Here is a 15,604-nt window from a genome sequence, read left to right as displayed (position 1 = left end):
GTAGGGCTTAAGGGGTGTGAAGATTTTTGTGATGAGGGTGGTGGGTTCAAAATGGAAAGAAAATGGGCAAGAAGGAAATGTTTGTGAATGGAATTAATGAGAGAAAATTCTGAGAGAGATATCAGTGGGAGGGAAATCTGGGGCACTCAATTTTTATTGGTCCACCTGGTATGATTCAAATATGGAAATATTTGGGTTGTAATTTATTGCATGAAAGCCATAACCCATTGGTTTTCCAAAAAAAATTTCTAAGGATTTATATGTATTTCCAAATATTTTCAAAAAAAGAAGAATTAACTACGGAGTGATATACTTTTAATGATTTTTGTTTAAAAATTAACAGTTAACAATAAATAGATATAATGATTCAGATTCATGTGTTAATGATTTTGATTTTGCTAAGTGATTCAAATTCTTTCTGTTGCAGCCGACTCTATTATCAATTTATCATTCCCATTAATAAGTATATAAGAATATTAACACTCTTCTTCTAATATCATTCTTCTAATATTAGCACTGATTATCGAGAACAAAATATGAATATTAGAAGAAAAGAACAACTAGACTTTAGCAAAATTTCTTTTTTAATCTTATTGCTTGATGGTGAATTGAGTTTCCTTTTTCTTTTTTAAGATGATGGTGAATTGAGTTTCCTTTTTCTTTTTTAAGATGATGGTGAGTTGAGTTGGCAAGTCTCTTCTTCTCCCAAAAAAAAAAAAAAAAAAAGGTTGGCAAGTCTCTTTGAATCATAATCAACATTAGCTTTACTAAAAAATGAGGTCACAAGTTCAACTTCCATGAGCGCGGAGTGAGGGGAATTGGAGATAATTGTTAGAATTGTGTGGTAAATGATTAAATTTACTATATTCTAATAGTTTAAGTTTTTGAGACAATCAGTAATTTAATTTTTAGAACAATTAGAAATTTAACATGGTATTAAAGCATGAAATTGTGAGTTCGATTTTTGTCTCCTCTAATTAGAGATCTCTCATTTAAAATCCCACGTATTGGGTCTCACCTATTAAAAATGTAGTTTTGGCCAACACTTGAAGGGGTTTTAGAATTGTGTAGCTAAATGATTAAATTTACCATATTGGCATATTCCAATAATTTAAACTTTTGAGATAATCAGTAATTTAATAGTAACCACATAATACTACCTACTATTCATCTCTCCTAATTGCTTCTACTATCACGCCAAGACACTGGTTAGCTTTTTATAGAGGCAAAATTCTAATCCAAATCTCCTTTTCAGTGACAAGTTAAGCTAATTGGAATCCATATCAACATTAATTTAATTACATAACATTTATTAATTTTTAGCCATTTTTTCTTGTATATCCATACTGAATCTTATATACCAAATCCCTTGTACATATATTTGAAAGTCATGCTCCAATGAGTACAATATATTATGTTTCTCAATTAAATTTATACATTAGGTTGCATTACTCAATAACTCACAAACACTATTGCCTTTTTTAAAGAAAATTTAATTTAATGTAGTTTTATAATTAAATTTAATTAAGAAACTTAATGTGTTGCGCATTACCTAAGTTTCACCTAATAACATATATCACCAAGTCTATTACGACCATAACTCCAAAAAATGATATTGTGTATTAATATATGTAACTTCCTTCTCATGGGATTAACCCCTAGGTGAGATATATACACGTACACGAGTATTGATTTTCACACTTGATTCTCAATCTCTTTATTGTACATCATTTATTTCAGAACTAGTATGTAGCCCAGCGCTACTGCACGAGAATGGATATATTATTAATCATAAGTTTATTCATATTTAAAATACTCAATTAGGTCTAAATTCATATTATTAATCAGAAAATTTCATTAACAAAACTTAGTAGTATATATATTTTACACAGAAAGATGAACCTTGGTGACAATGTTTATCCAAAATATCTATTCACGCTTTTGAATCTTCAATCTCTATTGGTGATTGAAATTTTCATAGCTTAAAAAATTTAAAATTAAAATAATAAATAAATAAAAAAAAACCCCTCAGAGTTGTACTCATTTTGTAGTTTTACGATGGGTCATTTTGTAACATGATAGGTATTTGTGTGAAGAAAAAACCTCTGAAATTCCATAGCTGATAAAATAAATTCTCTCCAATCTCTTTTTATAAAGAGATGGGTTTGTGCATGTTTTTATACATCCTTCATAGTTGTATTATCGCGAAGCAAGTTCAATAGATTTAGATTGGTACTACCGATTCCCAAAGCATGAGTGTTTAATGTGTTATTAATTTCATCTCATTGGCTTCTACACATGACAGCAAAATTAAAAATAATTAGATTGTACATGCATGTGTATAGTAAAATTGGACTCCAATTTCAGATTCTAATTGAACAATTGGAATGATAATATATGATAATAACAACAATAGGAAAATTCAAATAAAATTTCGGATTAAATTGTAACAATTTGAATAAAAAATTCCAGTAAAAAGACTGGGTGGAGTGATCCACTCCACGAAGGCAACCAAATTTGTGTAAATATAGAATAATAAATCTCTCTCCAAAAAATTTACATTGTTCATAATCTTTACCTTCACTGAAAATTTTAAAAACATAGTGACTCACATCTGCCATTCAAACATCTACAGCCGGATCCTCTCCAATTCGTGTGAGATTCCATTGATCACTAAGTTCTTTTGCAGCCTGCAAAAAATATCATCCATCAGTTCACAGCAATGCTTTCTTCGTTGTTATAGGTGTCAAACCTGAACAAAAAGCCTAATATAAGGATGGTGAATTTTAGGCATAATGTGCATCTAATCACATATTATCAATTTATAATAAATGTAAAGATGCAAACTTTGTAAGTGAATAGTAAATAAAACTCAGTGTCAGAACCAAGAAGAAAGAACTTTAATCCGAAACTCAGTGCAAATGTAAAGATGCAAACTTTGTAAACAATTTATAACAAAGATGCAAACTCTGTCTTTGCTATCTTTTTGGAAATTATGCAATATACCCAAACCAAGTTCTAATCACTGATATTAATATCTTTGGTTTTCACGTTTGACTGCAAAATCAAGAAAAAACTTAATTAGCACAGTAACTCACTTGACTCAATACATAGAAGTGGTTTTAATGAGAATGAGCCCACATACATTTAGCCATATGATGCAAAATTCAACTTCAATTTCACTGATATTAATTTCTTTGGTTTTCACGTTTAATTGCAAAATCAAGAAAAAACTTAATTAGCACAGTAACTCACTTGACCCGATACATAAAAGTGATTTTAATGAGAATGAGCTCACATACATTTAGTTACATGATGCAAAATTCAACTTCAATTTCAGATTCTAGACACATGGCACAAAATTAGAACTCTAATTAGGAATTCTAATTTGGTGTGTACACGTGGCACACAATTAGAGTTCTAATTTGGAATTCAATTTCACACTCTCTCTGCTTCACATATTATTATATATATAGATTTAAATGTAGACATCAAACATAACATTAAGGATGCTATGCTATGAAGTGTGAGTGTACCTTAATGTGTATAAGAGTACAATTACTACTAACCATAAGGGTCGTGTCAATTCAGGTTAACGTGTCATGTTCATTTCGTGTCGAGGTAGCTAAGGGTATTCGATTAAATGGTTCAACTCAAACTCAACTAATTTAATAATCGTGTCATGATCCTTCAACCCTAACACAACTTGTAATGAAATAGGTTGACACAACACAACCCACTTGACACAATTAATAAACAAGTTATATTGGGTTGACACAAATGTAACACTACTCATTTCAATCCGCCTAATATATAAACAGGCAAGGTTGACACAATTCAATCAATTTAACCCGCTCAAAAAAAAGCACTTGATGAATATTGTTATAAATTTAATAAACAACAAATTTAATACAATCTCATAATATCAAAACACTTATTAAGCATACAATTTGAAAGCTAATAATAACATCAAATACTTAAAACACATAGTCCAGAAGTTCAAAATAACATCAAATTACTTAATAAATATTAAGTCTACAACGTAATACCATTCATCTAGAAATAAGTTCTATACATCCAAAAAAAAGTGCATACATTTCAACCAAAATCAAAATATTATAATTTAACAAAAAAAATAACATCCCCAAAACTCACCAAATGCTAAGTAGCAATATTGAAAGAGTTAAAGCAACTAGTAGATTGATCATGATTATGACTATGAGTATCATTCTCAAGTTCTTTAGGGTTTGTAAAGTTTTAACATACAATTATATTACTTATAAATTTTTTTTAATTACTCATATTTGACAAATTTAAAATAAAATGAATATTTTTTTTATTAGAGTCAAACGGGTTGTTTAAATATGTCATTTCAGATTGACAGGAATAAACACATTTTTTATCGTGTATTTTTCTAGTTGATCAATTTATGACCTACACCTGCTAAGATCCAATCTTAACACATAAAATATATATATACATATATACATGTATATATTCATTAACATCTAGCTTTTAGAAAAAAAAAAAAAAAAAACCCCACAAGTAAGGACTTTTTGTAACCCGCGGGTGGGTCGCAACCTCAACTCTCAACAGACAAGAAGATAATGTGAGATAACCCACATTTATTTCCCAATTCCCCAACCCCTTTCCACACTCCTCTCAAACTCCAAAACCTCTCCACTTCACTTCTCATTCTCACGAACAAAAACCCAAAACAAAATGGCTTCAATCTCATCCTTACTCTCACCTCCCAATAATCTCCTTTACAACCCCACAAAACCCCTTACACTCCCACCAAAACTCCATTTCCAAACCCCCAAAAAAACCCATTTCCAAAACCTTCCCAGCTTCACTTTCTCACCTCTCACTCTCTCCCCCAAGCGCTCCCAAGTGCTCTTTGCTGTGGCTGAGGACACCCAAGTTGATGTGTCCTCAGAGGCTGCAAGGAAGCTCTACATTGGCAACATTCCAAGGACTGTGGATAATGCTGAGCTCATCCGGATTATCGAAGAGCATGGTGCTGTGGAGAAGGCTGAGGTACTAGTTTTTGAGTTATTTTGGTGTTTTGGTTTACTGGGTCACTGAGAATTTTACTCTTTAGAGGCTCTTTGGGATAGGTACCATATATCCTCAGATAGATAAAGACATCTCCTTTGGTTGAATTCTTTTAGAGAAAAGTGTTGGTTCATAAACTTTAGCCTATGATTGATTTTAGTCCCTGAAATTTAAAATGAACGATTTTAGTTCCTGAAGTTATGAGTGATGAATTTTAATCCGTAACAACTTTGTGATTACCTTTTGTCTCTAACAACTTAAAGTGATTGTTTTTAGTCCCAAACAAACTTAAAATAATCGTTTTTTTGTTCCTAATGCGTTCAACAGAGTGATGATATGTCAATTTATAGCTTCACCATGTCGTCTAAAAGCTAAAAGCAATTACCTTTAACTTCATGGACTACCACCTTCATGGACTACCACCGCACACTTGGCATGATGGTCACTCCACATGTACAAAGTTCTTGTGGGTGGGGGTCTATGGCGGGGTTCAAGTCTCGGGGAGAGAGTTTCACTTACTTATGCACATAGATTAGATTAAAATAGAATTTTTATCTTGAATAAAAAATAAAAATAAAAAACTTTATGGACTAGAAATGCTCATAAGCTAAAGTATAGGGACCAACAGTTTGTGATTTCGTGTTGTGTGTTTATTCTTTTGGTGTTTTGGTTTATTGGGTTACTGAGAGTTTAATTTTTAGAGCTTAGAGCTCATTGTATATTTCAAGAAAGATAAAGACATGTCCTTTGGTTGAATTCTTTTATATGGAATGCTGAGGTACTTTTCTCTGGATTCTCTCTTATTCACGTTGTGTATGCATGTTCTTGTGCTGTTTTGGTTCAATAGTTACTGAAAACTTTACATTTTAGAGCTTGAAGGTCATTAGGAATTTAGGATAGCAATCTGTCCTCATTTTGAAAGATAAATACATGTTATTTGGTAGAATTGTTTTATATTTATGAATGTGTATATACTTTTTTGGATAAATTTTGATCTTAAATTGTTGCATTGGCCTAATTGTAGATTTGCGGTATTCAATAAGGAACACAAATGGAACTGGTACTTATTTTTTTAATTTTTAAATTGACTTTGTCATGGTTATGGTTTGTGTCTTTTACTTATAAGAAATTTTTGGAGCATGAGTAAGATTGTGTGAATGACCTATAGCTCAATAGCAATTCCTCCTTCTATACTAAGGGGATGGAAGGTGAAGTTGTGGGTTCAAGACCCAATATGTATAACTTACCAATAATGAAAAATGATTGTTAACCTATTTTTTAAAGTTACATGAAATGATATAATTTTGAGTTTTTATCAAATGATATTCTTTTTACATTCTTACATGGTAATTGATTGATAATCCTTTGGTTAATGTTATGTGTGAAAATGAATCTATAATAGAAAGAGAATACATGAATTCATCATAACACAAAAGATTCAAAGTGTATACATTATAAGATCCGTACGATTGCATACATGAAATTTGAAGAAGATAAGATCACCAATATTGAATGGAATAATATTAAATTTTGGGTTTCAGGCTATCAACCTTAATTGTTACTAATGCAGACTCATTAAACCTTTTCTTTGAAATTCCACTGAAATACATGATTGATGTATGATAAATTGATAATTAATCTGCAAGGAGCTGATGATTTGCGATTTGAGGGGCTTTTGGTTCGCTATATAGGTTACTCTTGCAATTTGAGTTGATTTCCTTTCCATTTTTTTTTTTTTTTTTTGTTTATAGGTGATGTATGATAAGTACTCTGGAAGAAGCCGCCGATTTGCATTTGCTACAATGAAGACAGTTGAGGATGCAAATGCAGTAGTAGAGAAACTGAATGGAACTGTACGTTGAGATAATCTATCATGAAGTATAAAATCACACTATGTTCATTGCTTGTATTGATAATTTTATAGTGAAAGGCTAATGAGTTTCATGTGCTGTTAATGACAGGAAATTGGAGGGCGTGAGATCAAAGTAAACATTACAGAAAAGCCTTTGTCAACAGTAGAATCTTCACTTTTGCAAGTAGAGGAATCTCAATTTGTTGATAGCCCCCACAAAGTTTATGTAGGAAATCTTGCAAAGACAGTAACCACAGAAATTCTTCAAAAAATCTTTTCTGAAAAGGGAAAGGTTCTTAGTGCAAAGGTTTCTCGGGTTCCAGGGACCTCAAAATCCAGTGGGTTTGGGTTTGTTACATTTTCTTCAGATGAGGATGTAGAAACTGCAATCACATCTTTTAACAACACTGTAAGTTGTTCACTGATCCTGTTTTGTTTAAACTTTAAATGGAAGCTTGGTGTATCTGAATACACACACATATGCACTTGCAGTGCTATGTGCCTATGTGGATGGTCACACATATATACATCAATGAACATTGTTATTCTTGCTTTTGATTGTTGTCAGACTGGTTTTCCTGCAGTTATGGATGGCTATAGGTTTTTTATGTTTCCTTTTCCTCCGGTAAAGCCTTTAATGTCTTCTGATATAACCTGACATTATTATGGCCATTATTTCATCAATTGTATCAAACCTAACTTTCTTGCTCAGTATTTGTGTGATTCATAGATATTTATGATTAAAAATATTTTTCTTAAAGAAAATTTTCTTATTGTCATTATGCCCCTTGCTCATCTTTGATTACTGTTTTTATCATTGACATAGATGGATATGGAACGCAGCTTAAAGGATGTAATTGACTGCCATAGTTTATGTTTGCACTCTCTGTTTGTGTTACATTTCACTCATTAAATTCTAATATCCTGATTGTATCTTTCTTGGTGCCGCTTTCCCATCTACTATGTTGTATTCTTTCCTTATCACATACACGGGGATGGGCCACATACTGCCATGTTTCTCATGTAGATAGTTATTCATTTATTGATAATAATTGGAACCTTGTCGAGAACTTGGTTATCTTTTTATCTATTTTAGCTGTTGTTTGGACATTTCATTACCCTAATACATATTTTTCATTGCAGTTGTTAGAAGGGCAACGGATTCGTGTAAATAAGGCGTAAAGTAGGTGGCAACAACAAGGGATTTTGGAGCATGTTCAACTTTGTATCCATTGTACTAAATATTAGGGCAGTTTTTATTTATTTATTTTATATGAAATACATTTGAATGAATTAGTACCGGGTCTCTTACATAGATCTTATCCTTTTTTTTGATAAGGTTATGCAATTTGTTCAACAAAAGCTTCCTGGTGCATCTACTAGTATTCGTATATAGTACGAGTATTATATGTCAAGCATGGCAAATTGGTGCCTCTAATTGTGATTGTTTCTTCAAGCTGGTGATAAATGAGCTCAATCAAGTCTTGCTCTGTTCAAGCATTGCTTGTAGCCTCGTTTCTCTTAACTCTCCCTTAATAGGAATACATATTCTATGGTTTGTCCCCCATTATTTACGCATGGATACTACTAGATCTTGAATATCTTCATGGTGATACTTTTTCATCACTGTCTTTACAAATGATACATTACAACTCTTTGTTATAAGCTAAATTAGGTTCTTTGATTCTTATATTTTCTTTCTAGTATTCAATGACTCAACAATCTTTTAACTTTTGTTAAGTGTAAGTTGAACTCGGCATGTGTCTAGTGTGATATATATTGTTTAGAGTTGATCCCAAGCCTGAAAAATGGAAAAGATTTGTGTAAACTTAGTCACTTTATCATGAGTAGATCCATTATTTATACACAACTTTTTGATTGTAAGTTGAGAGAATTCCAGTTCGACCCCTAAATCTAACTCCACAAAAGAGAGCAGAATATTGTTACGCCCATATGACAATTGACCAACAATTTACAAACTTAAAACTACCACATCGATAGGTAGTGCTGGCTCTACCGCTCTACCACTAGGCAAGTTAGGCAATTGCTGAGGAGAAAGTTATGCATGTTTCCGAAACATACAATACCATCTCATTGCTAAGGCCCAAAAATTTGGACCAATTGGGATATCTCTTTATCTCTAAAGAAAGAAGATATTGATTTGGTACCATCGTTCCCAAATAAATGAATGGTTTTGATGGTTTTGAATGGCTTGCACGAAAGAATCGTACTTATTAAAGTCAATTCATGTTGAAAATCTTATCCTCTAGAGTTTTAAGGTAGCATTATCTTAAAATCCAATCAATGCATATTGAAATGAATGGATTAAATTTCATCATTTAATCAATATTCAAATAAACGTAAACTATTATCATTTTTGTATGTATTTAAACAATTGATGATATAGCAAAATAAAAGTTGGGTTTTAGTGCGTTGATAAGTGTTTTTCACCTAAAGCGACAGATTGAGAGTTCGAGTAAGAGAATCAATCTTGAATATATATATATATATATATGAATGGATAAAATTATAGGAATCCTACTGGGAAGTTATTCTAAAAAGTGAAGATGCTAATTGGTTAGGCTTCATAAGGAGTTATAGGCAGACATGGGAACATGCACTTATTCAATATGTCCCCAAAATCAGCTGTTTGAGTTGCACATGCGAATCGTGTGCTTAAGAACTAAGCCACGGACACCAACAAGTACAAGGGCATTTCAGTCGTTCCATACTTAAGATTATCCTATAAAAACTAAAACACTTACCGCATCCAGAAACATCTTTGACGCTGTCTCTTTCCAAAACCAGAATCTCTAGTGTTCCAGAAAGAGAAAGAGAAACTCAAAATCCAAAATGCCGATGAAGCAGTTGGACGCCACAGTATCAAACTTTGACACTGTGTTTGAGAAGTTCAGATCAGAAGCACCCAATAACAAAGCCAATCTCATTCTCTTCTTGGCTGACAAAGACCCTTCTACCTCTCTCAGCTGGTGCCCTGGTATTTTTTTTTTCCTATTTTTGTTATAAATATTTATACTTTTCCATGATCCCATGACAGAATTCTTGATATTTTTATTTTATTTTTGCAAATTGTTTGTGGGTTTTTGGTATTTTGTCACAATTTATTGATTAGGAAGTGTTTCTATGTTCCTCTATCATTGGTATAACCAGTTTATCTTCATAAATTTACATGAATGAATGATTGAAATTACAGCAATTGAATTGCATGGTCAGAATCATTGGGATATTATTTCTCCAAAAAATCATAGAGGTGCCATAGAATAGAATTATTCTTGATTTTTAGGTGGCTTTTGTATTGGTATGTGTGTGTGTGTGTGTGTGTGTTTTTTTTTTCCCCTTGTTACTGAAAGTCTGAAAGGTAAAGTATTTATCTTTTACCTAAATAGAAAACGATGATATTGTGTTACATAATAAAATCCTTGTTATGTTCTTACATTACTGGGTCTATTACACAGTACCAGACATGCCCTAAGGCATCTATTTGTATTGGGCCAATAAATTGTAGCTTAATTGGTACTCCCTTCCCCCATAAGAATGGGGGTGTTGGTGTAATATTGCATGACCCACAAGGTGCGTGTGTAATAGCCTATGAAAAAGAAATGTTCTGTTTGTATTGATGAATGTTATCATAAAATTGACTGATGCATCAAAAAGGATGTTAAATTAGGCTTGTTCTACATTTGGAATAATTGGAAAATTAAAATATTGGTGCAAGCTTGTCCATTTTATGATATATTCCAAACCCTGGTCCTAGAAAATTTTAATTAAAAAACCTATATGGGATTTTTAAAGAAAAACCAAAATTTTAGGTGAAAAGCAGCTACCTTTTTGTGAAAGAATGCAAGAATCTGAAGACAGTCTTAAGAAAATTGCAGAATTGGTGATCAATTTGTAGCTGTAATAGGAAGTGATGGAGTGTCGCTAAGAGAAAAAAGATTAGAACTAGAAATGCTATTCCAATACCTTTGAAAATGGGATAAGGTGTGATGGCACCAGTTCTGAACTTAAGAAAGTAAAAGATTAAACAAAGAGGATAGGTATTATATAACAAAATAACCACTTATACAACATAGAACTTAGCAGACTGTACATGTGTGTCAGTGTGTGCGTGTGTATGGATGATTTGCAATTTATGACGTTATTCTTAAAAAAACTTATTGCGTTGTAAACTAGTTGACTATGTCGTTGATTACCAAGGATATTTGATTGATCTGGAAATATCTCTACCTAACTTGTTTTAGTAAGGGTTTTATTTCCTAGTTACTAGCCTATGGAGAGGAATATAAAGTGACTAAGAAAGTTGAAACTATCCAGTTTGATCCCCAATTGGTGTTCTTCTAGATTACTTGATTCACAGTTCTGGCGGATGGGGTCATGTATTCGTGATTTACTTCCTAAGAGTGGGTCCAAAGGGCCATGCCTTGGTGAGGGAAAAAAAAAAAATATATATATATATATATATATTCTTTTGGATTATCATTAAAGGGGGGTACAAAGCACAGATTCTTTTCCCCACATGTTTTGTACCCTGTTGAATGGCAATCCATAATGGCAGCTTGAATGTTGAAGTTTCTGACCAAAAATTGTTGGAAAATTTTGGTATTTATTTGCAATTGCATTCAAGTGTCCTTTCAAATTTTATATGTGGATGGAGAAGTTTTTGCTACTAACCCTGAGTATCTGAGTAGCTAATCCATTGCTTGATGTAAAACATGAAAACATCAGACAATGAATTCATTACTTAAAAGTGTTTCCTCTTGAGCTCTTTACTGTATGCCTTGTCTTGAAACTTTGTTGTCTTCTTTGCAAGATTGTGTTAGAGCTGAACCTGTAATCTACAAGAAGCTGGAAACAGGAGCAGATGATGTGGCACTCTTGAGAGCTTTTGTTGGAGATAGACCAACATGGAGGAATCCCCAGCACCCATGGAGAGTAGACTCAAGGTTTAAGCTGACAGGAGTTCCAACGCTCATCCGCTGGGAAAATGATACTATCCAAGGTCGCCTTGAAGACCATGAAGCACACCTTGAAAACAAAATTGATGCCCTTGTTGCTGGCAAATGAATGTTTTCTGCATATGTAAGATGGCTCTCACTTCCATTTGTTTCTCAGATAATTTTTTTTAAACAATTGGTACTTTAATCTGTATCCTCCTAAGGCCGAAGCAACTTAGCAGCCAAGGAAATAAAGGTTTCATCTTTTTAGTGTTATTATTGAAATGTAGGCCATAAATGGTGGCTAATTAGGCAATAGATATGATAATTTTTGCTGATGGCAGGAAAGCACCAGAGCTATAGAAATCCAAAAATATTTCTTTTGTGACACAAGCAACCAAATGACACAAATAAAAAATTTGACCTCCTTCTGATAGGACTATTCAAGAGAATGAATTGGACTTAAATTTTTAATCTAAATGCCGATTTTTTTAATCAGTTAAATTAATGAAAGAATTTGAGCTTTTTTTAAACCAGGGCTTGACTGTCAATTTTTCTCTTTCCTTCTTTTCTGGTAAAGCTCTCCCAGTTTCATGCTAAGTTGATCATGAGAATAACGTAGCACTAAGGTTTTAGAAGTTTTCATTATAATTGGAATCCAATCATTCAAAAGGATACTAGATACTACCGTCTACTGATCTACTCACCTTCTAGGTATGTTCACTTGTGCGTTCACTAGTAAAGAAGATGTTAGGTTTTTAGATTTTAGATTGGCGAATATGTGAACAAGAAGCTTCAAATCATTGTTCTGCTCGACAGCTCTGGACACCTTGGCCAATCGAGAAGCGTAGACTTCGAATTCAGCCCATCAGCCCATGAAGTAATTAGAGTTTCGTCTAAACAACCTAAGGGTATTTACAGTTGGGTTTTAAAGTTTTAAACAAACTCTAATACACATTGAATAAGACTTTGGAGCTGCTATATTATAGATCTGAAGGTTTTGTGCTTGTTGCTCTCAAAGTCGCTATCGAAAATCAATATACATTCAATCCCAGACAACAAAAGTGCTAGATTTAAATCTTCAAGCATAGTATTGGAGTCGTCGACTAGAGATTCACATTAAACATCTCCATATCAAATAAGTCCATGATTCTCAGAGTTAAGTTTGGTAACTTAAGTTAAGTTTACATAGAATTAAGTTATTCAATCTGTAAACTTGTATTTGATAGTGGATCTATTCATTTTGGGATTGATATGGCCAAGTCCGAGCTCTAGGTTTTTACTGTAGAACTAGTTGGTTGCATTTGTTTACCTAAGTCATCGTATCTTGTGTTCATTTACATTTATGCTATTTGTGAATGATATTGATAATTTCTAGATTAATTAAATTTTTGCATAATTAATCTAATCAACAATTTGGTCTTAAAACTAGTTAATTACTATTTTTCCAGGAGTCTAAAAACCAATAGAAGACATGCCCTATTGGGTCTTACTAGAGATTAAGACAATTTTAATCAAATATGATTATTGAAAATTTTTATTACGTTCAAAATTTTAAGCATGATTTTCAGATTCAAAGAAGAATTGTGTTGCTTGTCCACTCTCTAGTCAGTTTGCTTTTTGGCTTTACACATTACAAATAAAATACCTTAATTGAATAAAAAATATTTGAAATGCTAAATCTAAGAGAATATATAAAAAAGCCAAATTCAAAATCGAGAAATTTGCACTGCAAAGAGAGGTACACAAAACCATTTACCATTTCATGGGAGCTTTCTTAATCATTGGATATGTGTATAGATTCAGGCATTAAGCAACATGGTGCAATTTGTTTTATTTTCACATTTTACAATCAGTAGTAATAGTTACCATGTATCAAATAAATACAATCAATAGTAAAAGTTACCATGTATCAAATAAAGACTAGTCATAAGTTGCAAGTTGCGTTATGAAATAATAGAGCAACACAATAATTCGTGTATTATTGGATTTCATTATTGAAGTGAATGTTTCAACTTTCAATCTTTCCAATAGTTGGAATGTAAGAATTAGGTAAAACTATATTAGTTCAATTCAAATTTGTATTAAAAAAAAAAAAATCAAAATACATTTTGTGAAAATTTTGTGGATTTGATCTCGCACTATTCATAAGAGTATCAATCAGATATCTAATAATGGAATGAGATGGAATGATAAAGCGTTTGAAGCATTCACACTTTAGCATTTCATAACCTTCCAATTTGTGATGCTTCAACATATCACCTCTTTGTAAAAACTCAAAATTTCCGATTGTTTAAATTTAATGGCTTTAGAGCATCTCCAATGGCTTTTTTAAAGTCAATTTTAAAGAGAAAACTGCCCAAAAACCTACTCTAACATCTTCTTCATCTCTATTTTTTAGATTAGAATTGCTACAATGCTTCTCTACAAGTAGAGAACACTGTAGCGTTTATTGTTCATGCTTCAAATGTTTTTTCCTATTATAATAATCAGCTATTAAATAAAAAAATGTTGGAAGATATGTAGTTGTTAAAAAAAATAATAAATAAAAAATGAATGAAAAAATAATATTTAAATGAGATAGAAAAAATAATAAAAAATCTGTTGAAAAGTGTATTTGAAAAAGTAGGTAGATAAAAACTAAATATTATTGTTCACTGTTCAAATAGTACAAAAATTTAGATAAACGGCAGTGATACTTTTACATCCTCACATCTTGTCAATCATTTCAAATTAGCAATTCCCACAATTTGACATCATTACGATGGAATCTATGTGTTTATGTCATGGGAGAAACTTGGCATTTAAGATTATTCTTATTTTATTGGAAATATGTAAGGAAGAAATCAGCGAGGATTGGCTTTTTTTTTTTTGGGGGGGGGGGGGAGGGCATTGCCCCCCTAGTCCAAGGGTAGCTCTGCCCCTGCATGTGATGTTGGAACTGCAAAATGTAAGAATGAAACTGTTAAGTATGAAAAAAAAAAGTAAGGAAACCTTCAAGTGTGACAAAAGATTTGTCACATGTGATGTTGAAATTACACAATGTGAGGATGAAACCGTCAAATGTGAGAAAAAAGTGAGAGAACCACTAAATATGAGAAAAAAGCTGTCACATGTGATATTGAAACTGTACAATGTGAGGATCGAACCGTTAAGTGTGAGAAAAAAAGTAAGGGAACCACCCAATGTGACAAAAGAATTGTCATATGTAATATTGAAATCGCAAAATGTGAGGATAGAACAGTCAAATGTGAGAAAAAAAAAAGTAAAGGAACCACCAAATGTGAGAAAAAAACTGTTATATGTGATATTGGAACTGCACAATGTGAGGATCGAACAGTCAAATGTGAAAAAAAAGTAAGGGAACTGCTAAATGTGAGAAAAGAACTGTCACATGTGATGTTGGAACTGCACAATGTGAGGATAAAACTGTCAAGTGTAAGAAAAAAGTAAGAGAACCACTCAATATGACGAAAGAACTTTCATATGTGATGTTGGAACTGCACAATGTGAAGATGGAACCGTCAAATGTGAGAAAAAAACTGTCACATGGGATATTAGAACTGCACAATATGAGGATGGAACCGTCAAATGTGAGAAAAAAGTAATGAAACCACCAAATGTGAGAAAAAAACTGTCCTATGTGATATTGGAACTACACAATGTAAGGATGAAACCATCAAATATGAGAAAAAAATAATGAAACCACCAAATGCGAGAAAAGAATTGTCATATGTGA

At 32.3% G+C, this 15,604-nt stretch overlaps 2 protein-coding genes across 3 annotated transcripts; both read left to right on the top strand.

Annotated features, from left to right (window-relative positions):
* The first annotated feature begins 4,579 nt into the window (after nt 1-4,579).
* Nucleotides 4,580-8,475, top strand: LOC112004896 (small ribosomal subunit protein cS22). 2 transcript variants are annotated; one of them, XR_002882150.2, is made up of 5 exons: nt 4,580-5,040; nt 6,810-6,911; nt 7,020-7,319; nt 8,054-8,144; nt 8,250-8,475. XR_002882150.2 is itself a non-coding variant. In XM_024037136.2 (4 exons), exons 1-4 carry the CDS (start codon nt 4,723-4,725, stop codon nt 8,090-8,092), a joined length of 759 nt encoding a protein of 252 aa, XP_023892904.1. In that variant the 5' UTR covers nt 4,580-4,722; the 3' UTR covers nt 8,093-8,210. The 2 variants fall into 2 exon arrangements, 1 of the variants encoding a protein (XP_023892904.1); XM_024037136.2 differs by lacking the exon at nt 8,250-8,475 and having other exon boundaries at nt 8,054-8,210.
* A 1,193-nt stretch (nt 8,476-9,668) lies between these two features.
* Nucleotides 9,669-12,141, top strand: LOC112004864 (thioredoxin-like protein Clot). The gene is made up of 2 exons (XM_024037103.2): nt 9,669-9,908; nt 11,742-12,141. The coding sequence occupies exons 1-2, from the start codon at nt 9,764-9,766 to the stop codon at nt 11,993-11,995; spliced, it is 399 nt and encodes a 132-aa protein (XP_023892871.1). The 5' UTR covers nt 9,669-9,763; the 3' UTR covers nt 11,996-12,141.
* The last annotated feature ends 3,463 nt before the right edge of the window (nt 12,142-15,604 follow it).

Source organism: Quercus suber, unplaced genomic scaffold (genome assembly GCF_002906115.3).
Source record: "Quercus suber isolate HL8 unplaced genomic scaffold, Cork oak 2.0 scaffold_154, whole genome shotgun sequence".
NCBI classification, from domain to species: domain Eukaryota; kingdom Viridiplantae; phylum Streptophyta; class Magnoliopsida; order Fagales; family Fagaceae; genus Quercus; species Quercus suber.
This window is presented reverse-complemented; position numbering and strand designations above follow the sequence as displayed.